The sequence below is a fragment of the Pseudomyrmex gracilis genome, unplaced genomic scaffold, assembly GCF_002006095.1.
Source record: "Pseudomyrmex gracilis isolate BER0280 unplaced genomic scaffold, ASM200609v1 scaffold_3, whole genome shotgun sequence".
NCBI lineage: Eukaryota > Metazoa > Arthropoda > Insecta > Hymenoptera > Formicidae > Pseudomyrmex > Pseudomyrmex gracilis.
Genome location: NW_018020587.1, coordinates 1,876,470 through 1,895,887, shown reverse-complemented (window position 1 = coordinate 1,895,887; position 19,418 = coordinate 1,876,470). Strand labels below are relative to the sequence as shown.

At 41.9% G+C, this 19,418-nt stretch overlaps 6 protein-coding genes across 10 annotated transcripts; 2 read left to right on the top strand and 4 right to left on the bottom strand.

The window, feature by feature from the left end:
* Positions 1–150: 150 nt before the first annotated feature.
* Positions 151–10,478, top strand: LOC109855880 (procollagen-lysine,2-oxoglutarate 5-dioxygenase 3). 2 transcript variants are annotated; one of them, XM_020430586.1, is made up of 9 exons: positions 151–338; positions 2,656–2,884; positions 2,962–3,302; positions 3,400–3,853; positions 3,989–4,216; positions 8,301–8,622; positions 8,738–8,842; positions 9,117–9,260; positions 9,499–10,478. In XM_020430586.1, exons 1-9 carry the CDS (start codon positions 242–244, stop codon positions 9,781–9,783), a joined length of 2,205 nt encoding a protein of 734 aa, XP_020286175.1. In that variant the 5' UTR covers positions 151–241; the 3' UTR covers positions 9,784–10,478. The 2 variants fall into 2 exon arrangements, with proteins under 2 accessions (XP_020286175.1, XP_020286167.1); XM_020430578.1 differs by lacking the exon at positions 9,117–9,260 and adding an exon at positions 8,929–9,075.
* Positions 4,506–5,950, bottom strand: LOC109855944 (immunoglobulin domain-containing protein oig-4). The gene is made up of 4 exons (XM_020430686.1): positions 5,708–5,950; positions 5,277–5,459; positions 4,994–5,143; positions 4,506–4,854 (listed from the first exon to the last, which is right to left on the bottom strand). Exons 2-4 carry the CDS (start codon positions 5,451–5,453, stop codon positions 4,696–4,698), a joined length of 486 nt encoding a protein of 161 aa, XP_020286275.1. The 5' UTR covers positions 5,454–5,459; positions 5,708–5,950; the 3' UTR covers positions 4,506–4,695.
* On the bottom strand, positions 6,704–8,208 carry LOC109855931 (immunoglobulin domain-containing protein oig-4-like). Of its 2 annotated transcripts, XM_020430674.1 has the most exons (4): positions 7,878–8,208; positions 7,431–7,615; positions 7,193–7,342; positions 6,704–7,050 (listed from the first exon to the last, which is right to left on the bottom strand). In XM_020430674.1, the coding sequence occupies exons 2-4, from the start codon at positions 7,608–7,610 to the stop codon at positions 6,892–6,894; spliced, it is 489 nt and encodes a 162-aa protein (XP_020286263.1). In that variant the 5' UTR covers positions 7,611–7,615; positions 7,878–8,208; the 3' UTR covers positions 6,704–6,891. The 2 variants fall into 2 exon arrangements, with proteins under 2 accessions (XP_020286263.1, XP_020286254.1); XM_020430665.1 differs by lacking the exon at positions 7,878–8,208 and having other exon boundaries at positions 7,431–7,868.
* LOC109855904 (vacuolar protein sorting-associated protein 37A) lies at positions 10,301–13,376 on the bottom strand. The gene is made up of 5 exons (XM_020430610.1): positions 13,143–13,376; positions 12,468–12,657; positions 12,242–12,356; positions 11,622–12,146; positions 10,301–11,508 (listed from the first exon to the last, which is right to left on the bottom strand). Exons 1-5 carry the CDS (start codon positions 13,229–13,231, stop codon positions 11,162–11,164), a joined length of 1,266 nt encoding a protein of 421 aa, XP_020286199.1. The 5' UTR covers positions 13,232–13,376; the 3' UTR covers positions 10,301–11,161.
* Positions 13,269–16,596, top strand: LOC109855912 (RNA 3'-terminal phosphate cyclase). Of its 3 annotated transcripts, none has more exons than XM_020430639.1 (8): positions 13,269–13,389; positions 14,015–14,183; positions 14,499–14,616; positions 14,710–15,031; positions 15,120–15,261; positions 15,652–15,791; positions 15,911–16,064; positions 16,135–16,596. In XM_020430639.1, exons 2-8 carry the CDS (start codon positions 14,142–14,144, stop codon positions 16,354–16,356), a joined length of 1,140 nt encoding a protein of 379 aa, XP_020286228.1. In that variant the 5' UTR covers positions 13,269–13,389; positions 14,015–14,141; the 3' UTR covers positions 16,357–16,596. The 3 variants fall into 3 exon arrangements, with proteins under 3 accessions (XP_020286228.1, XP_020286212.1, XP_020286220.1); XM_020430623.1 differs by lacking the exon at positions 13,269–13,389 and adding an exon at positions 13,618–13,703; XM_020430631.1 differs by lacking the exon at positions 13,269–13,389 and adding an exon at positions 13,728–13,862.
* On the bottom strand, positions 16,436–19,414 carry LOC109855896 (GDP-Man:Man(3)GlcNAc(2)-PP-Dol alpha-1,2-mannosyltransferase). The gene is made up of 8 exons (XM_020430597.1): positions 18,887–19,414; positions 18,435–18,671; positions 18,125–18,357; positions 17,804–18,021; positions 17,417–17,701; positions 17,048–17,307; positions 16,816–16,950; positions 16,436–16,731 (listed from the first exon to the last, which is right to left on the bottom strand). Coding segments are annotated over exons 1-8 (1,458 nt in total). The 5' UTR covers positions 18,889–19,414; the 3' UTR covers positions 16,436–16,643.
* Between the last annotated feature and the right edge of the window lie 4 nt (positions 19,415–19,418).

Genomic DNA, 19,418 nt, shown 5'->3' with positions numbered 1-19,418 from the left:
GAGTTCACGATCTCCGTGCATCAAGAATTGCAACGTACTATGGGCACCGTTATTCGCTGATTACGGCTCTGCTGATCCGAGTCGGTTGCAAACTCGGCGGCGCGCAGTCGACGCCGAGCGACGCGAAGTGACGGACGCGCATATCTCGGAGAAGAGCGGTGCGAAGTTGCCGGTGACCCTCGGGTTCTGTTGGTGCACTCGCGCGCACAAGAGAGAGAAAGAGACAGAGATAGAAACAAGAATGCTCCGCAGCAAGGGAATTGGATGCTGGCTCGTGTGGTGCTGCGTCTTCCTGACGTACCACGTGGTGAGCGAGGAACCAGCGGCTGACGTTAACGGTACGACGCGATTTTGCCCTTACGACAAACCGGAACGGATAAATCCGTTTGCCGGTATGTGTCGCAGCAAAGATCGATACACAGAGAGAGAAAGAGAGAGAGAGAGAGGGAGACAGACCGCACGCTTGGCTCCTAAACATCCGCAATAACGCAAAAGGATGTTTCGAAGGATGTCTCGTGTAGAGATTCTTTTCAAAGGATTAAGATGTGAAGAGATCTCGCGGAATGTTCTGGATTGTACACAAAATTTCCATATGATCCGCACATGCACACTGTTACGATTTACATGCTCTAGTTTTAGCCCTATTACAGTTTACATGTTCTAGTTTTAGCTTTAATTCGAGTAGTTTTAAGTAGCTTTAATTTGAGTAGTTAGATGAAACCATTTGTTCGCGTATTGAGAAAAGAACTGGAGAAGTTAAAGAAAACATTTTAAAATTAAAATCTTAGTCTGTTTATTTTTTTTATAATTTTTTAACACAACGACGAATAAATTTTTTAATGGATTATATAAACGGTACATGTGTGTGGAATTTTAAAGATTTATTTATTGAATTAGTTTTGTTTGTACAATGAAATGAGTGGAACAAGAATTTGAACTTTAATATCAAAGAACATGTTTTATGGGGTTCCAGAGCTCTCTTCCTTCTCTCTCGTTTATTTTATTTTTCTGTAAACCTGTTCTGGTACATTTTCGACACCCACGTATACGTTTGGTTCGCAGTGAAGAAAGAATCGCATGGGTTCAGGATCCCATCTTAGCTTTTTTCCAAGCCTCTTCGATGAGCCACGAATCGACTTGCAAGAGAGTTATATAATAATAACAGAAAGTTAATAACACGCAATTATTTAATTTTTTTTTTCTTTCGAAAGACGGACGAAGAAGTAGCGAAAGTCATCGTTCGTCGACCTCGGGAGGGCGGTTGACGGCGAAAATCTCATCTCTTTCTCTTCCTGCTTGATATAATTGAAATAATTCACTTTCTTCGAACTACGCGCATTTTGCGCGTACTTAGTTATTCGCGTCGATCCTGCCAAAGTATAGTACTTCGAGAGTCAGAACACTGAGATCTGAATAAATTGCCATCTTCATCTCTCCGACCGATTCCGTCTTCCATGAAACAGCAATTTGTTATTATATAGAATACAAAAATACATGTTATATAAACAAATAAATATATATGTAAAGAATCGCGGGAATGAAAATAATTTGCGCATTCGAAGAACGAGGCATATATGGGTCATTAGGTCTATTTGTGGAAATTGCGATCACACATCCCGTTGATCTCGCTGCAAGTGGCACATTTCTTCTTATTGCGGAATCGCGATTATGTCATCTTTTTTTATTTTGCCGCTTCAGTGCGAACGATATAATACATATCTTTCTCTCTGTGCGAGAGATAAAGATAAGAAAACCGGTATAATGAAACGCGAATCATTTTAAGAAGCTCGATGATGATCGAATACCGTAATCATGCGCGCTGCATGCAAACAGAACTACTTCATTTCTGGAGCGTGAACTAATTTGATTCTGGTCTCGACGTTTGTAACTGGATCGAGTGCATACACATATGCTTTATCATCTCATTTCCGCCGTTGCTAGCCACGCGAGACGTTTCAATCCTCGAAATGCGTCTATATCTCTTAGCGCGATAATTGCTTTGTAATTCAAAAATTATCTCGCGCTAATTGTTCTTCCTCGCCGAAACAAATTATCGAATTAACATATCATTGCTCCGAGATTGCATGAAGTTTATGAATAAATTTTTCAACCGAGCACGATGTTCGACATCGCGCGAGAAACTCTTCAAACAAATTTAATTCTCCGACTTCTCCCTTCGAGTAAGTTTTTTTGGAAGGAAAGTTCTGGAAATACTTCTCTCTTAGTTCGGCTGTTCCAAGAATATCTCGTTATGGCTTGCGTAAGTTTATCAACACACAGCTCAGTAATACAAGCACCGCGTGGAGAAACGTATGACACTCAACGCGGCTGGCGTACGTGCCGCGGCTCTCGTGGGCGCTACTTCTTCCAATGACGTGACATCATGACGCTCTCGGCTAACAAGATCACCAGCCGAGTAACAATGACGGAATCGCCAACGCCGCCTCTCCAAATGTACACAAAGATGTTTCCATCTAAGAAATGTCCAATTTTTCTCTTCCCAGTTTTTTTCATACGAATATTTTGCGTCGTTTCTCAACGAGAGCGTCTTCAAAACAAAAAAGAGATTTTTTGAGAATATAATAGTCACGAACTTTGTTTATTTTTGGTATTATACGCTTTTGATAAATCTCATTTGTTCTTTTTCTCTTTTAGACGTTCTGGTATTTACCGTCGCCTCCAACGAGACGGATGGCTTCCAGAGGTATCTCAGATCGGTTGAGGTCTATGAGTTTCGCGACAATCTGAGAGTTCTCGGATTCGGCGAGCCCTGGAGAGGCGGCAATATGAGATACGCCGGCGGTGGATACAAAATTAATCTTCTCAAAAAGGCCTTGGAGGATTACCGAGACGATGAGAAGAGGATCGTTTTGTTCACCGACAGGTTTACACTTGATGCTGAAGAAAAAAATCTCATTGTGACGCATAGACAAATACACATAATGTATCGTTTACTTTTAGTTACGACTTAATATTTCTCGGTGGTTTACCTGCCATCGTCGAGCGATTCCAGGAGTTCGACGCTCGGATCTTGTTCTCCGCGGAAGGATACTGCTGGCCGGATAAATCCTTGGCGAACAACTATCCGCCCGTATCGAGAGGCAAACGATACTTGAACTCGGGAGGATTCATCGGATACGCGTCCGACTTGTACGCGATTCTGAACAACGCGTCTATCAAGGACGAGGAGGACGATCAGCTGTTTTACACGATGGCGTATCTGAACGAGGAGCTCCGAACCCGACACAAGATCAAACTAGACCACAAATCCGAAATATTTCAGAACCTCTTCGGTGCGGTAGGTGAGGAACGCAAACAGAGAATCCGTTGTGAGGGATTATTGATATTGATAATCGTGACTTACTCAGCCGATTACTTATTTTATCGATTGTCTCGCAGCTGACGTGGAGCTCAGATTCAAAGGCGAAGAAGCTTATCTTCAGAACATCGTCTACAACACGGTGCCTCTGGTCCTTCACGGCAACGGGATCAGCAAGCTCGTCCTGAACTCTCTGGGCAATTATCTGGCCCGCGCTTGGATACCGGACGAGGGATGCCTAGCCTGTTGGGATCGAACGATCGAGCTTGACAAGATCAAACCGGAAACGTATCCGGTTATCATGATAGCCGTCTTCATCGAACAACCCACGCCGTTCTTGGAAGAGTTCTTCCAAGCTATCTACCATCAGACCTATCCGAAGTCGAAGCTGCATCTGTTCGTTCACAACAACGTGCCCTATCACGAGAGCGTGACGAACGACTTCCTGGACCGAGTCGGCCAGGAATATCAGAGTACGAAACAAATACTGCCGAGCGACGGAATCACCGAGGTTGACGCGAGAAAGTTGGCGATGTAAGTTTGCGAATCGAATAATTCTGCGAACGTGTGTATTCAAAGATTTGAAGTTTGCGATTTGCGCGAGAGCGAGCGAGACCGCGCGACATTTGGCGCACCTTTAAAGAGCAATCTGTTGTATATATTTCGCAGGGAGAATTGTCTGTTGAAGAAGTGTTCCGGATATCTGTCGATCGACGCGGTCGCGCACTTGGACAACGAGCACACGTTGAAGTTGCTGGTCGAACAGCAGAGAGGCATTGTCGCGCCGTTGCTCATTCGCCCGTACAAAGCTTGGAGCAACTTCTGGGGCGCTATAACGGACGACGGATTCTACGCGCGGAGTTTTGATTACATGGAGATAATAAAAAACGAACGCAGGTAAAGCGAAATACATGAGTATTGATCTTTTTTTATATTTCACTTCACCGTGAAAAACTGCGATAAATAATAATATTAAAACGAGTCGCATATCGATAGTTTTTATACTCTAAAAAAAAAAAGAAACGGATTATTATTCCGATTAGATCTAATTTTCACACGTTTTTAGAACGATATTTGTTGAAACTCGACTTGCGACACAATTGAGCCGAAAGTTACGGTGAAAATTAAACGTGCTATCTTAGAGAGCGCCTTACATAAGGATTAAAAATAATATTTTCACACACTCTTGAATTAATAGAACACCTTTAGACTTTTCTTCTGCAAATTATTACATTAAAAATAATACACAATCTAAATCTTAGGATCTACTACGTTTCATAGTGTCTATCGTAAAAATTTTACGCGATATCTAGGATTATACTTTACGTATTTATGTTTAATTTTATGTTTTTTGGGGAGGGAAGGATTTCTCGCATTTAATCGAAAGCGATGGAGAAATCAGTCTTGAACGATCGCCGATCGATACTGTACATGTTATCCGCCGTGCACTCGTAAACACCCGCGTCCATCTGAGTGGCGGGATCGATCTCGAGTTTCGACTTTACTTTGTCGGTACCAACTTGCCACTCGTGTATCTGTCGCAAATGATAAAATAATTTCTTTTAGCGCAATTTCATCGTGCGATCGCGATTGCTTATTTTTAAAGATAATTTCTTCAGTCGATAGTTTTGCAATTGTTACTTTTATTATTATTACGTCAAAAATGATACTAACGTGTAGATAGTGATGCGTGTAAATCTCGCTGCCATCTTTGAACCACGTAATGTGCGGGCGCGGATTGCCGCGAGCGACGCAGAGGAAGGCTATTTTGTGTCCCAAGACGTACTCCAGATCGAAATGCGACGCCAGTAGTATTTTAGCTCCCTAAAATCATGATAATAAATTTAATGAAGAATTCACGAGGAATTTCGCGTTACGAAGAAGAGCGCGATATAAATGTGCACACATCGAGAAGTTCGTCTTCTTCTCGAACGTGTTCTTCTTTCAACATACATACATTGTTATTGTTGTAATATTGATCGCTTTCCGGATCACGGTACTTCCCGGTAATGGGCAGTCCGATCTGTACGCGAGACTTACTCCTGCTTCTTCCCCGTCCTCGTCGGCCGAGCGTCTCCTGACAATTGAGCAACAATACACCCAGCAGGATCAACAGCAGCATCGAGCGTGACATGATAATCTGCGATAAAATGATACATTTTTACACCGTGTTGCGCGCGGTGTCGTCGCACATCTCCGTGCGGTCGTGCATCGACGCGGACTCGCGATCGCAAATTTCCAAAACTCCGGGATTACAATCGCGAGATTTTCTGAAAGTAAACTCCGCAGTTTCGGAATTGTTCCGATTAAACGTGCGAACACGTTTGTGTGAATGTCCGTTCTCAATGCACATTTATCACAAGCAACAAACACAGCGAGGATACTCACCGTGTACGCAGCAACGTTCGTAGATCACACGGAACTCCGATGTAACTGACAGTCACCTACTCATTACTCCCCTAGTGTCCTCTTGTATCTATTACAGACTTGTATGCAAATGTATGCAGCCGGTCTCTATATGTGTGTGCGTATGCACTGGTTATTTCTTTGGTGCTACGTGTGATCATCATCAATTTCTATCAAATCTGCGGACCGCTTATCTATTAATTCAACCATATCCATCATTTCCGGACGATGAGCCACGTTTGCGACGCACTTGTAGAATTTATATTTCGCGTTTCATTTTTTATTATCAATTGTTATCTAAACGGAGGACACGGAGAAAGAGACGGACACGTTTTTACCGATAAAGAAAAAAAAACTTATTGATATTTCATTACATCTCATCAGTTGTGTATCGTCAAAAGTGAGAAACGGAAGAAACGTGTTTTACAAGTGCGAAGAAATTAGAAAAATAGAAAACGCGATGTGTCCGTGTACATATTGTCGCGTTTATGTGCAAACACCCGTGCAAAAATTGTTTATTTGGGATTGTCTGTCATAAAGATCGGCGAGTTTGCTGACAGCGCAGCAAAGTATTCACTTCCATACCACTTTTGTGCGTGCGCGGCACAATTACCTTGTTAAATTCGCAATGAACCATTTTCGATATATTCGTCGCGTTACGTACGTGTCACCCTTGTAACAGTCAATCATGCTTTAACGAATAAGAACTGGGGGGGAACTTATAAATTTGTTTTCTTTTTTTTTTTTTTTTTTTTCGTATATCGTCTTCGCGCAAAGTCCAATTCGGCGAAGAGAAATCTGTCTGTTCCGCTGTCGCGTTCCGAAGAAGAAAGCCATTCTATTTTACAATGCAAAATTTACATTGTAAATATTACACATTACTCGTGTCGATGGATGAGTTTGTAAAACAAAAACAAAATGGAAGGAAGTATCAGTCTCATCGGTTATTTAATAATCGAAATTTCTCAGATCTCGAAATATGATTGTCACATGTTCGTTTTATTATTAAAGTTGCTAATAGCAATAATGCGTTTAGCTAGGTAAAAACTTATATAATAAACTTTTGATTAATATAATCTCGTGTACTATATATTGATAAAGTGTTACAATTAATTCTAATACAGTGTATGCGCGCGCGATGTCTCTCGCAGATCTGAAGAACGCGTTCAATACGTGATCATGACGTAGTCCGTTCTGAAGCTCCGTCGATCGACCGCGTACTGATTGTCCGCCTGACACTCGTAATATCCCGCGTCTTTCTGCGTTGCAGGATCGATCTCCATTTTCGATTTTATCGTGTCGTTGCCAACCGGCCATTCGTGCACCTATCGATTTTACACTCACGTTGTCTAAATAGCTTCAATTTTTTGCTACTATCTAGTGGATTTGTTTGTTTTGAACATCCCGTTTATATAAGGACGGTCGCTTTTTTTTCTCTCTCTCTCTCTCTCTCTTTTAAGCCCCTACCTGGAAAAACTTGTGATGATACAGCTCAATCCCGTCCTTCAGCCAAGTGATCTCTGGCCTCGGGAAGCCGGTGGCCATGCAGAAGAACGTGATCTTTCTGCCCAGCATGTAATCCAGCTCGAAGTGGGAAGCCTTCACGATCTTCGCGCCCTACGAAAAGTCCCAGCGGATGACATCCACCTAACTCGCACGCCTAACTCACATGTGTGTCGTATATACACGCGCACCATCAACTCACATCCTTATTTTCGTAATAGTGCGCACTGGCGGGATTTCGATGCGGTATCAAGATGGGCATATGCTGGTTATACACTCTTCCTCGGACGCGGCTTCTCGCTCTACCTCCGCCCTTCGCCGCCTCTGTGCTGCTGATCATCAGGGCCGTTAACAAGAACAGACAGAGCAACCGGCATCTCATTTCATCTACAACCAGAGAAACTTGACGATGAACGACGACAACTACGCGGCGCGTTCGGTTCGCGACTTTTTCGCACTTTATATAGCCGGAGCTCTTTTGTGCGCACCACTCGATCAATAATAGATACATCAATCAATTCGATGATCGGTGAGAAATTCGATGATCAATGAGCCATGCGGCAATAACGAACGCGGGACGAGTTTACGACGCGGTCGCGACGCAATTTATCGGCCCGCGATCGCGAAGCACCCCGTCGTCGGTTCTTACCGATGTTTCGAAGGAAATCACTCAGGCTGACCTCTAAGACAGAAACGTATTACGGAGACCGGATCCGCTAGACTAGGTCCTACCGCCTAAAATACGAATGGGTCACGCGAGACGCGCGACCGACACGCGCAGTCACACGCTGGTGTTACAGAGTTATGAATCTCAATTGGATAATTATGCATAACCCATTGCCAAGTGTGTCCATCGGCCAATCGCAACTACCGTAGCGATCATTTTGCAAAAACACTTAAGCGATGACCTCCGGAAAACAAAATTTAAAAACCCGTATGCGCGGCCCGTTCGCTGCGGGCAAACAGGCGCGTCTGCACCGATCGCGCTCGATGCGCCGCGCTTTTTTCCGAGCGTGCTCGCCCTTTCGCCTGCACACGCGATTCGCCAAATCACGTTTGACGTTTGTTTCAGGGGACTGTGGAACGTGCCGTTCATCAGCAACTGTTACCTGATCAACGCGACAATCATCGCCAACAAGGCTACGCGCCCGTCCTACGAGGACGGCGACCTGGACACGGAAATGGCATTTGCACAGGCAAATCGGCAGAGAGGCCTGTTCATGTATGTCAGCAACAGGCTCGAGTTCGGTCATCTCGTCAATCCCGACTCTTACGACATTCGACTCACGTATCCGGACATGTATCAGATCATGGACAACAAGCTGGATTGGGAGAAGAGATACATTCATCCGAATTATAGCGACAGCTTCAATCCTGACGTGAAACCGATACAGGTAAACAATTCGATCGTCCATAGATCGCGAAATATTCTTTTTATATAAAGATATATTTTTTTTTTTTTTTTTTTTATCACATGTTCAACCACTTTAACTAGATTTTAATTCGCAGCCGTGTCCCGACGTCTACTGGTTCCCCATAAATAGTCTCAGGTTCACCAAGGAACTCATAGGAATCGTCGAAGCGTTTGGACAGTGGTCCGACGGGACTAATCACGTAAGTGTAGTAATGATCATACGATGGTGAGTTCAGTGATATTGTGCGATTAAAATCTCTGTTATCGCAATTGACTTTCTCGGCAGGATCCACGTTTGTCGGGTGGATACGAAAACGTGCCAACCCGCGATATTCACATGAATCAAGTTCAGTACGAGCAACACTGGCTGTACTTCTTGAAAGAATATGTTAGACCGTTGCAGGAGCTTGTCTTCATCGGTTACTATCACGACGTAAGAGATTCATCTTCGCTTTGTTTTTTTTTTTTTTTCAGGATTCCCGATTGGATTCCGGCTACGAAGCGGTACCGACTCGCGATATTCACATGAATCAGGTCGGCCTGCACGACGCCTGGTTAAAGTTTCTCGAAGATTATGTCAGTCCCTTGCAACAGCATGTGTTTACAGGATACGACGACGTAAGAGTCAAAAATCTCGGGTGTATGGAACGTGCTATTAACGATGTACAGATCGCACACTGTAATACGCTGTAAATACACAGGGTTTCGGGTTTTAGTACGATTCACGCAGATCGTGCCGCTTCGTAACAAAGGATTAGAGGGAATCTGCGTAACATCTGTAAATAGAATCGTCATAACGAGTTGTGTTTGTTGTCGCGCAATTTCAGTTTGTCATATTTTAACTTTGTGTCAACAGCCACCGCGGTCGCTGATGAACTTTGTAGTGAGGTACCGGCCGGACGAGCAGCCATCTTTGAGGCCGCATCATGACTCCTCAACTTACACCATCAACATCGCCCTGAATCAAGCGGGCGTGGATTACGAGGGCGGCGGATGCAGGTTCATCCGATACAACTGTTCGGTCACCGACACGAAGCCGGGCTGGATGCTGATGCATCCCGGTCGACTCACTCACTATCACGAAGGACTGCTGGTGACGGCGGGCACGCGTTACATTATGATCTCCTTTGTGGATCCGTGATGAAGCTCTCGCTGCGAATCTCTAAATTATCAAAACTACATTGAAGTCACGTATCGGGAATGAAGATGAGGAGAGTGCGAAGCATCCAAAAGAAAAAAGAGAAATGTTAATTCTATACAAATGTGTTCACTCTGTTATCGAGATTCCATTATCTTAGGAACTTGCCAAATTGCCAATGTTGGAACTGAACAGTGCAATTTAACGGAAAAGCTGCTTAACCGACGTATTATTTTTGTATCTACGTAAATGCGCGCTCGATCGTGTTCTTGTCGTTAGTGCCACGATGAATTCACACAAAGAGAAAGAGAGAATAAGATTGTAATATATATACAGCAATTATAATACTCATATTCGTTAATATCTGAATGTCAGGTTTAAGAATTATGTGACGGATCGATAATACACACGCACAGTTCGTAGCAACTAAGCGTTACTAAAAAAAAAAAACCCTAAAAAATATTAAGTTACATGTTTATATTTATGTATGTAATACGTTTTAATTTTTCTTAACTCTCTATTTTTTTTCTTTTTTTTTTTTTTTAGACATTTACGAAAGGACAAGGGAAATTTCAAATCTCTTCAACAGTGTTTTGCTTTCGTCTCTTCATTGTATCTATACAGTTTTCAAATATATGTTACAGCGTTTAGGAACATTCACACAGGATAAATAATAAAAAAAACGTAACGTCACCGAATAGCAATTTTTTTTTCTTCAAAAAATTGATTTTATATAATTACATCCCTGCGCATTTTGTTTTTTGTTTTTTTTTTGTTTTTGTTTTTTTATTTACACCAGTAAAAAACGTATCTCTGCTGGAGTTGATCGCGACGGGTACGTGTCACACACGTGTGCAAAACTAACATAATTAAAGCCATGTTGTTTTCACTATGAAATAAGTACTCTTCTGTTTTTGTTTCTTTTTTTGCTTTTCGATTTGTTACACGGGTTTTTTCAGCGCGGACTCAGCCGTTCACTACATACGTTTCTGATTTATCTCGTTCGAATCGAGTCCGAAACACACAGCAATAATCGTATTTCATAGAGGTTAATCTTAAAGCACTCTTGAGTTTTAATCACTTGCGTTTAGCGCCACTTTGCGTGTGTATATTACGTTTATTATGTGTGAGTGTTTCAATTCGGTTGGAATGCTAGGCGACGATTTAAAATAATTTAGGACGTAGCGTGTACTTTTATATATGTAAGCGAATTCTTCCGTAGTTTCTCTAGAGCCACATTAGAGATATTTGGTAATATAAATTCAAACTCGCAAAGAAGATTTAATTTAACTAAGTCTTATTTACAAGAGTTTTTGTTTTTTTTTTTTTTGTTTTGTTCGATTCATAGAAAAAAAAATTTTTTTTTTATGAATATGTCATCTCAGAAGCCGGCTCGTTTCAACTCGTTCAGTTGATGCGCCAGTTTCTCCTCCTTGGTTCGTCTTGCCTGGCCCAGTTTCCGGCACTCGATGTACGTGCTGAGAAAACGTTCGACATCGATCTTCCGGTTGAGAAAATCCTCGGCGATTTTCTCGCTCTCCTCGTGACTCTCGTCGGCCGCACGTCTCAGACAATCTTTTATGTGATCCGGCGTAAAGACCTCGGACAGTTTGTTATATCGTTGTATGAGATGATCGTATCTGGCTTTCAACACCGCCACTGTCTTCACCTTGTCCGCTACGTCGGCTTGCAGCTGCTTCAGCTCGGGTTCTTTGGCTGCGTTGGCTTCTGCAAGAGAAAAGAGATACACGTTAATTGAATTAGATTTATTTAGTTTGTTGACATAGACATGTAAAAATATTATTTTTCAAGAAAAATATTTCACTCGACTTTTTCCTCACCGGCAGTTTTTTCAACCCATTCCATAGCATCCTCGATTGCCGTATTGATTTCTTTAATTTGGGAATGTTTCTCCAGAAATTCATCGAGTCTGTCGTCGTCCTCGCTCAGCTTCTTCAGTTCCTCGTTACTCAAGTTGTTCAATTCGGGAAATATCAAGCTCTGCGGAACTTTCGTCTGCGGCTGACTCAGCAACGGCGGCTGATAATTCGCGTTAACGTAATGCGAATTCAAGTACGACGTTCCGCGTTGAGCCGAGGTGTAATGCGTGGACGCGGCATTGTGAAGAGAGCTGTTTCTCGAGCTCGGAATGTACGCCGAGTGATGCGACGTGCCGCCGAACGATTTCGAATCCGAGACGTACGTCTGTCCCGAATTTGTGTAGTTGTAATTATAAACGCACGTGTTCGCACTGGAGGACGACAGATGCGGATACTGCGTGCTGTAATACGAATTGAACGACGTTGACGGGATCTCAACAGGATACTGCTGAAGCGAATAAGATGGCGAGTTCCTCTCCTGCAAGTCTGCAAGCACGCACGAGAAACGTTTGATCACGTTGATGTAGGGAAAAAAAAAAAAAAAAATAGAATAACAAACCCCTGCTGAAAGTAACATATACCTCTGTGAGATTTTGTTGAGCCAGGTGAAATATCCTCCAGCAATTGCGGAGGATTCTTACTGAATTCTCTGATAATAACTTGGACAACTCGGCCGAGATCACTATGTACTGAAAACTATAAGAGGACCAACAGAATGTTTTTTTTTTTTTAATGTACAAAAAGAATAGAAGAAATAAAGCTGCAACGTGAATAAAAATTGCGATACGAAGGGAAGAATGTACTCACGTTTAATAATCCTGGCGCACTAGTGATTTCACTGTGCTCGTTGCACCAAGGATGACTTATCGGTGGGGAAACTCTGAGTACTGGTTTCTCCAGTGGAAAGTTTGGCGATAAAGAAACCACAATAGCCATTCGTCTCTCGCCAGCCTGGAATTCCACCTGATAGTCCACATTTTCTCTGAGTTCTATTACACTGCAACACACACACACACACATCGTTGTTTTATATTAACACACCACTCTCTAGACGGAAACCCCAAGTGCACAATTTTAAGAATATAACGACCTTGTACTCAACCTCAACTTTTTTATTTTCTTAATACAATAAAAAGAGACACGCGGTAGTCACGCGATTCGAAGCTAGCGACGCAATTTGAAGGAAAAAAAAAACCCCTCGAGAGATATAGAAAATTTCATAATTGTCGAGCGCGCTCGACAATTAAGATCGTCCTCGTGTGATCGGTTCATCACATCCGGAAATCTTACCACCGGAGTGTGTTCTCCGAGTAATTTGATTATTACTTTCACAACACATTTCTAATGGTCGCGCGAGTAATGCGAAAAGAAAAAAAAAAAAAAAAAGATATTACGCTTCGCGCTTGCGACCCGAGCGTGACGAGGTTAATACGAGAGGAGGTTATACGATGACGAAGAAAAAGAACTGAGAATTACCCTTACTTGTCATTAAAGATTTTCAGAGTGTCGATTTGCCGTCTGCGTTTGACCGCGACATTCTCATTTTCCCCACGGAATATTCGCGATATCATTTACGAGCCTGGATATATGATACGTCATCCGCTTGATCCGTCACTCGGTCTATCAAAGCAACCATCCAGGAGAAACAGCTGTTCCAAACAGCCCGTCACACAGAAAGAAGGACAGAAAAAAGGTCCTTTCGGAATAAGAAGCTCACTTCGCGTGCTACGTATGTATGTGATGCCAGTATGTGGTAGTTGCGCTGTCAAAGGGCGCTGCCGTCGTCTTCCTCTGAGTTAAGGAGAGAGAGATGTCAATCAAGCGCGCTGTAAGAACACCCGATCGTCCGTTCGATCTGCACTTTCGACGTGCACTCTCGAACGTTCAAATCAAATCGAAACATTCGCGCAACATCCGAACGTCCGAAGAGAGGAAACGCGAAAAAAAAAAAAAACAAATTTCTCAAAAATTATTTCGCAATTAAAAAACAAAAAAAAAATAGGATTTGTTTTTCATCCGCGTGTTACTCTTGTTGCGCACATTGTGAGAAGAAATAAAATGTCTAAACACAGAATTTTATATACTCGTTTATTTTCTCCGACTGACGTGTGAACAATTGTTGTTTATTTCCGTCGCGGACGGAAACAAATGCTTTGACAGATGTTCGCGATCGTCGAAACGAAAGATAATCTTCTCTCGCTGGTGTGTGTGTCTCCACCGCGAGCTTTACGGTCTAGCACAAAATTGGTTTCTATAGTTAGAAGTTAAATTCCTCCCCGCGCGCTCTCTGTGTTTTTACCCCTCCACAAACGACCGCTTACAACGGGCTGGTTGCATTACATTCTTTTTTTTAGCGGAAATTTGCGACGCGCAAGTTGGAATAATACGCGCGGTCGGCGCGCTGAAAATAAACGCGGAACCGCGGAACTCTGCTCCGTGAAACGCGGCAGGGCGTTTGAACTGCTCAGGAACTGTCGCGTCATGTCGTCCCTCGTGAAAATAGACGGCAGTCAGGGCGAGGGTGTGAGTAATTTTCTTTACGAGATTTATATTCCTGTCGTATAAAATAAAACAGGTTATATCGAAACTTGAGCAACAAGTCTCATTGTTTGTGTTGTTTCTTTTTAATTTGTGTGTCTCCTTTCTGAAAATATATTATTTAATGTCACACTGCGAAGCATCTTATGTAGAAATTGTGTAGCTGTCAAAATATAAATATCTAGCAAAGAGAGAGCAGAGATTTGTTTTTATCTTATAATTTTGTTTGCGCATATTTAATATTGTTAATTAATATTTCCTCTCTTCATAAAGTTTAAAATAAATGTTTTGTTTGCACAGGGTGGACAAGTGTTGAGAGTTGCTCTTAGTCTGAGCGCGCTGTATGGCATTCCTGTTGAAATTGAAAACATAAGAGCTGGAAGACCCAAGCCTGGTCTCGCAGCACAGCACTTAAAAGGTGTGGTAAAACGATGCGAGAATTGGATTGAAAAGTATTTTTAATTTATGTACGTACAGTTATGAAAGCTTCAATTTTCTATTGTGTCCACAGGTGTGGAACTTGTCAGAGACATGTGTAACGCCCGTGTCAGAGGTGGATACATAGGATCAACACGCTTGGAATTTCATCCCGGTCCGTTTGACAGGAACAAGTTGACATTCGTAGCTGATACGCAAACTGCCGGTTGCATTTGCTTGCTGGCACAAGTGGCTGTGCCCTGCGCGCTTTTCTTTCCCCACAGCGACACGATCACTCTTATTCTTAAAGGTGGTACAAACGTTCCCATGGGTCCGCAAATAGAATATCTGACGGAGGTGTTCAAGCCGATTTTGAACAAATTCGGAGCGGACTTTAATTTCACAGTTGTGAGAAGGTATACACAAACTCGTCTTTGTTACATCTTGAAGTGTTTTTTTCCACGCTGTATACGCCATTTATGTTAAACTTTGTGACAAATGAAGGGGATATTATCCGAAGGGAGGAGGCGAGCTGCGTTTAGACATAAAGCCGGTCAGTAGTTTAAATGCAATCTCTTTACTCGATCCGGGAGTTCCAGAAAGAATAACAGGATGGTCTTACGTGGCTGGAGCGGTTCATATAAACGTATGTATTTTTATTAAATTTGCGCGAATAAATATTTAAATAAAAGATCTATAGAAGACAAAATAAAGATCGTCGAATAATGTAGTACATTTCCATTTTCAACAAATGAATGACAAAGATTATATAAACATTACACAGAGCACACATCTCGTTTTTTTCTCAGTATACATTAGATTGTTATTGAGTTTCAATAACAAGGTATAGTTTGTCTCTTGCGATCTTGTTATTGAAATGTGACGATGTTTACTGATCTATTGTATGTTAAAGAAGAAACGATGTTTCGAAAGGTCGTTCATAGAATCTTTATTACACTTATTTATTATAAATTGTTCCGGGGGATATCTATATAATTACAATCTTAATTACATGTAATTACATTTTAATTTATAGCAAGCCAAAGAAATGGCCTATGATGCCACGGCAATTTTGAGAAATAAATTAGCGCAACACAACGTTAAGGTGCCGTCAATTACGATCGAGCCTTACAGGGAAGACAGAGCAGTAGCTGTTGGAAATGGATGTGGCATCAAGTATAAGAGCATTAGTTCTTTTTTTTATTATACGTACATATTAAATATGTACATATAATAAAAAAAAAAAAAAAAAACAAATATAAATAATAAATGACAGTAATGAATGAATATTTTAGTATAGTGTGCACCACTAATACCGGATGCGTTCTCGGCGGTTCCGGCTTGGGTTCCAACCGAACGGAGGAACAGTCGCCGGCTGAAACGGCGGCCTACGGGATTCTGAAACCGCTTCTGGCGGGCTCATGCGTTGACGAACATACGCAAGATCAGGTATAAGCTTGCGACAGAACTCGACGAAGAGCTAATTCGGCTGTCGGCTTATTGCGCTTCTTCCTTACAGATGATAATCTTAATGGCACTAGCGAAAGGAACTTCGAGGATCAAACTCGGACAGACGAAGCTCACTTGCCATACGGAGACGGCCATGCAGATAGCGGAGATGATGTTGGGTAAACACGGGCTTCGTTTCAATCTTTCGGAAAGCGCCGAAAGCGGCGATACATCGTCCCTCGTTCTGGAGTGCCAGGGGTGCGGACTGATTAACGACGGACTGGATAAATAATGACCTCGTGATATCTTGTAATTTGTCGTTGACACAATGTGATTAACAATTGTAGGTGTTGCATCGATCAGATAAGTAATTCGCGTTTGCCGCTAAATACCAAGTTTTTATGTTATAAAAGCACTCACTTTTTTTTAAATATATACACACAATATATAATATACACACATAAATGTTATATATGATATGTATCGTACACTGAAAGAACATACCAATTTGAAATGAATGATTTGTAACTCACATACACATGTACTTGATTGACGAAAGAGCGAAACTGAAAAATGGATTCATTCCTGTTTTGCTCTGAAGAAGGGCTCGATCGTTCGTAGAAATTCCTTTTCGAAGACTTGGCTTGAGAAACGATTTACAGACGATCTGAAGAGAAAAGTCATATGCATAATCATTGTTTATCTCGAGACAAAAATAATCGAACAAACATCTGTTCGATCGGATTCATACCTCGCAGCAAGTCTGATAGAGTCCCGTTCGTGCTGGCTCATGTTTATGATGAATGCCAATAGTTTGGCATATTTCTGTTCAGTGTCCGCTAAAAAACCGGTCGTACTGTTCGCTTGCGTTTCTATGATGTCCGCTCTAGAATTGTAAAACGCGATTTTGAGTACGAGTAAAAATCTTTTGCCTTTTAAATTTTTATTGCGTAAATCTTTGTGCCAAAATCCGGCGCACACACCTCGGTCCACCGGAATTATGAGCTACCATAATCAATCCCGCGGCCATGCTTTCCACAATACTGATACCGAAGTGCTCATTCCACATTGTGTGTAGACCGATAGTTCCTTTCTGCAGTTCCGACCCGAGTTCGGAATACGGTATGTTCAGTTTGAACTCGACGTTCTCATCTAAAGCCAAGTGCTTGGCCAAATCTTGCATATCTTTCACGCGTTCTTCGTCCTCCTCGTTTCGGCAAGAACCAATGCAGACTAATCTGACCTAAATGATACAGTAAATTTTACAGAAAAAAAAAAAACACTGTGTGTCGAATCTTAAATATAAAATCGCAAACTTTGTCGCAAAGTTTTACATATTCCACTTGGCTTACTTTTTCCCAGACTTCTTCCTTTAAAATCGATCTCAGTTCGAACATCGATCTCATCATAAGGGGATGATTCTTCTCCGGTCTGAACTGCGCGACCGCCACTATGCGTATCACGTCGCCTTTTTCCTTGTCGCTTAGGAGCGGCAACGAGATCAAATGATCCACATCACAGGGAGGATAAACTCGATGTGTTTTCATTGGGCACTTCCAAATGAAATTGATATGGTCCTCGGTCCATGAAGAATTCACCATCACGATCTCGGCGCAACTACCAACCAGTCCGTACAACTTAAACAAATCTCTCGTCAAAAGCTCGAAGTGACGACGTGTATGTGCGCTGTAGAGAAAAAAAACCGATCAGATCTCGTATTTACATGTATGTATACTTACTCGTGCGAATATTTTGTAGTAAATGATCTTCCCCATAGTGAAAAACGGATTTCTAGCAATGAATCTTCGATTGTTGTGCGCGGCAACTCTTTTGTAGACGTACTTCAACATGTCTATCGAAATGGTGGGATAATGCGTGTACGACGCCACTCGGCAGCCACCGATGTATTTAAACAGAGGATACGTGAACGCGTAACCCATTGTGTCGATGTATATGTCTGTGCAATTTTTGTATGTGTTATTTTGTATCTGATTAATATTACGGAAACGATTTATATGCAGCAAAACGTGTACGTGCGGTACGGAAATTTGTTATGTCACCTGGCACAAGCAAGCGCAGTGCTTCCATACCCAACCAGACGGATCCCAGACTTTGTCCCAGAAGCGTGAAATAAGGATACTTGGAAGCCTCGACCCATTTCCGATTGTGCAAGTAAACGAATTCAATGTTCGGACGTAACTTGACATTGAACACTCTTTCGACTTTGTTCAACATCTTCTCAGGATCCGCATCAAGATCGCCAGTGTATATAGCTATATGCACATCGGGATATCTGTGTGATACATAGTAGAGATTTTTACATAAAAATTGATTGTAAAAGTTTTAAATCTATCGGAACGTCTTGTATACTTGTTTTGTATAGCTTGAACCGCAGCCCAAAGCACTCTTTCACCGCCACCTCCCGCGTTGCAATAGGGATGAAAGATTCCAACGACCGTCTCTTTCTTGGACTGTTGTCGCAATTTGCGCTTCGATAAGTTGTTCTGTCTCCATCTTATCAATACGTACGGTACGAAGCAAAATAGAAACAGTAATTTAAATACCAGTCCGACCAATAAGATGGTGTTGCACAACATTTTGATCCGCCTGTAACGACACAAGATGGCTTTTAATTAGCTACATTTTTGTTTTGACAAACAAAAATTAAGATTGACTAAATCATTAATTTTTGCATCAGAATATAATTCTTTTATTTAACGAATAATTCTGTTACTTGGAAAGAAAGACAAACTATATAGTCACTAGTGGAAAGTAAACACAAAAAGAGAGAAAGAAAAAGAAAAATTTCAAAAGAAACACACATTCAACTTAACTTCAACCACACACCACATCCACAGGATCACAACAAATTCTATTCTTACTTTAACGCATCAAAGTTAGCAACAATATTAATAACATTAATCAGACTAGAAGTCGTGTCATTCGTTTTCATATCTCCTGAGACAGTCGAAAGAGTCTGGAACAATCAGAATTGTCCACGTGTAACTGTGACCAGTATTTAAATCCTTATATCTTTTTCCGCGAATTCGTTCGCAACGTGTACATCGAAAAGATTACCGAATATCGAAGTAATTGTCACACCACCGTATGTGGTTCGCGGTGTATTACAACTTTGCTATTGTACAAAAAATTACACGCTTGAAAAAAGTAGACACGCAATGAGGTTTATGAGGTTTCGAGCCGGGTGTAGTTTGACATGATAATTGGCACATGAAACGTGTCACGACGCCTATCTCCTTCTCTCTCTCTCTCGTCACTGTCATTCTTTTTCCGAGCGAGCTCGTCAGCTGTGACGAGTCCGCTCCATTCGAGAGTCACGTGGCGTCGCGACCT

Excerpts from the sequence above, each read along its gene's own strand:
- LOC109855880 (XM_020430578.1), top strand. The coding sequence starts at position 242 with ATGCTCCGCAGCAAGGGAATTGGATGCTGGCTCGTGTGGTGCTGCGTC. Across the intron at positions 339-2,655 it reads ACCAGCGGCTGACGTTAACG|ACGTTCTGGTATTTACCGTC; the intron begins GTACGACGCGAT and ends TTTCTCTTTTAG. Across the intron at positions 9,076-9,498 it reads TCATCGGTTACTATCACGAC|CCACCGCGGTCGCTGATGAA; the intron begins GTAAGAGATTCA and ends TTGTGTCAACAG.
- LOC109855944 (XM_020430686.1), bottom strand. The coding sequence starts at position 5,453 with ATGTCACGCTCGATGCTGCTGTTGATCCTGCTGGGTGTATTGTTGCTC. Across the intron at positions 5,144-5,276 it reads AATATTACAACAATAACAAT|GGAGCTAAAATACTACTGGC; the intron begins GTATGTATGTTG and ends TCATGATTTTAG. Across the intron at positions 4,855-4,993 it reads ACACGCATCACTATCTACAC|ATACACGAGTGGCAAGTTGG; the intron begins GTTAGTATCATT and ends CATTTGCGACAG.
- LOC109855931 (XM_020430665.1), bottom strand. The coding sequence starts at position 7,739 with ATGTATCTATTATTGATCGAGTGGTGCGCACAAAAGAGCTCCGGCTAT. Across the intron at positions 7,343-7,430 it reads ACTATTACGAAAATAAGGAT|GGCGCGAAGATCGTGAAGGC; the intron begins GTGAGTTGATGG and ends GACTTTTCGTAG. Across the intron at positions 7,051-7,192 it reads ATCATCACAAGTTTTTCCAG|GTGCACGAATGGCCGGTTGG; the intron begins GTAGGGGCTTAA and ends TAAAATCGATAG.
- LOC109855904 (XM_020430610.1), bottom strand. The coding sequence starts at position 13,231 with ATGATATCGCGAATATTCCGTGGGGAAAATGAGAATGTCGCGGTCAAA. Across the intron at positions 12,357-12,467 it reads GTGCGCCAGGATTATTAAAC|TTTTCAGTACATAGTGATCT; the intron begins GTGAGTACATTC and ends GTCCTCTTATAG. Across the intron at positions 12,147-12,241 it reads CTCAACAAAATCTCACAGAG|ACTTGCAGGAGAGGAACTCG; the intron begins GTATATGTTACT and ends GCGTGCTTGCAG.
- LOC109855912 (XM_020430639.1), top strand. The coding sequence starts at position 14,142 with ATGTCGTCCCTCGTGAAAATAGACGGCAGTCAGGGCGAGGGT. Across the intron at positions 14,184-14,498 it reads ACGGCAGTCAGGGCGAGGGT|GGTGGACAAGTGTTGAGAGT; the intron begins GTGAGTAATTTT and ends TTGTTTGCACAG. Across the intron at positions 16,065-16,134 it reads ACGAACATACGCAAGATCAG|ATGATAATCTTAATGGCACT; the intron begins GTATAAGCTTGC and ends TCTTCCTTACAG.
- LOC109855896 (XM_020430597.1), bottom strand. Across the intron at positions 18,358-18,434 it reads GTTCAAGCTATACAAAACAA|ATATCCCGATGTGCATATAG; the intron begins GTATACAAGACG and ends TGTATCACACAG. Across the intron at positions 16,951-17,047 it reads CATAATTCCGGTGGACCGAG|AGCGGACATCATAGAAACGC; the intron begins GTGTGTGCGCCG and ends TTACAATTCTAG.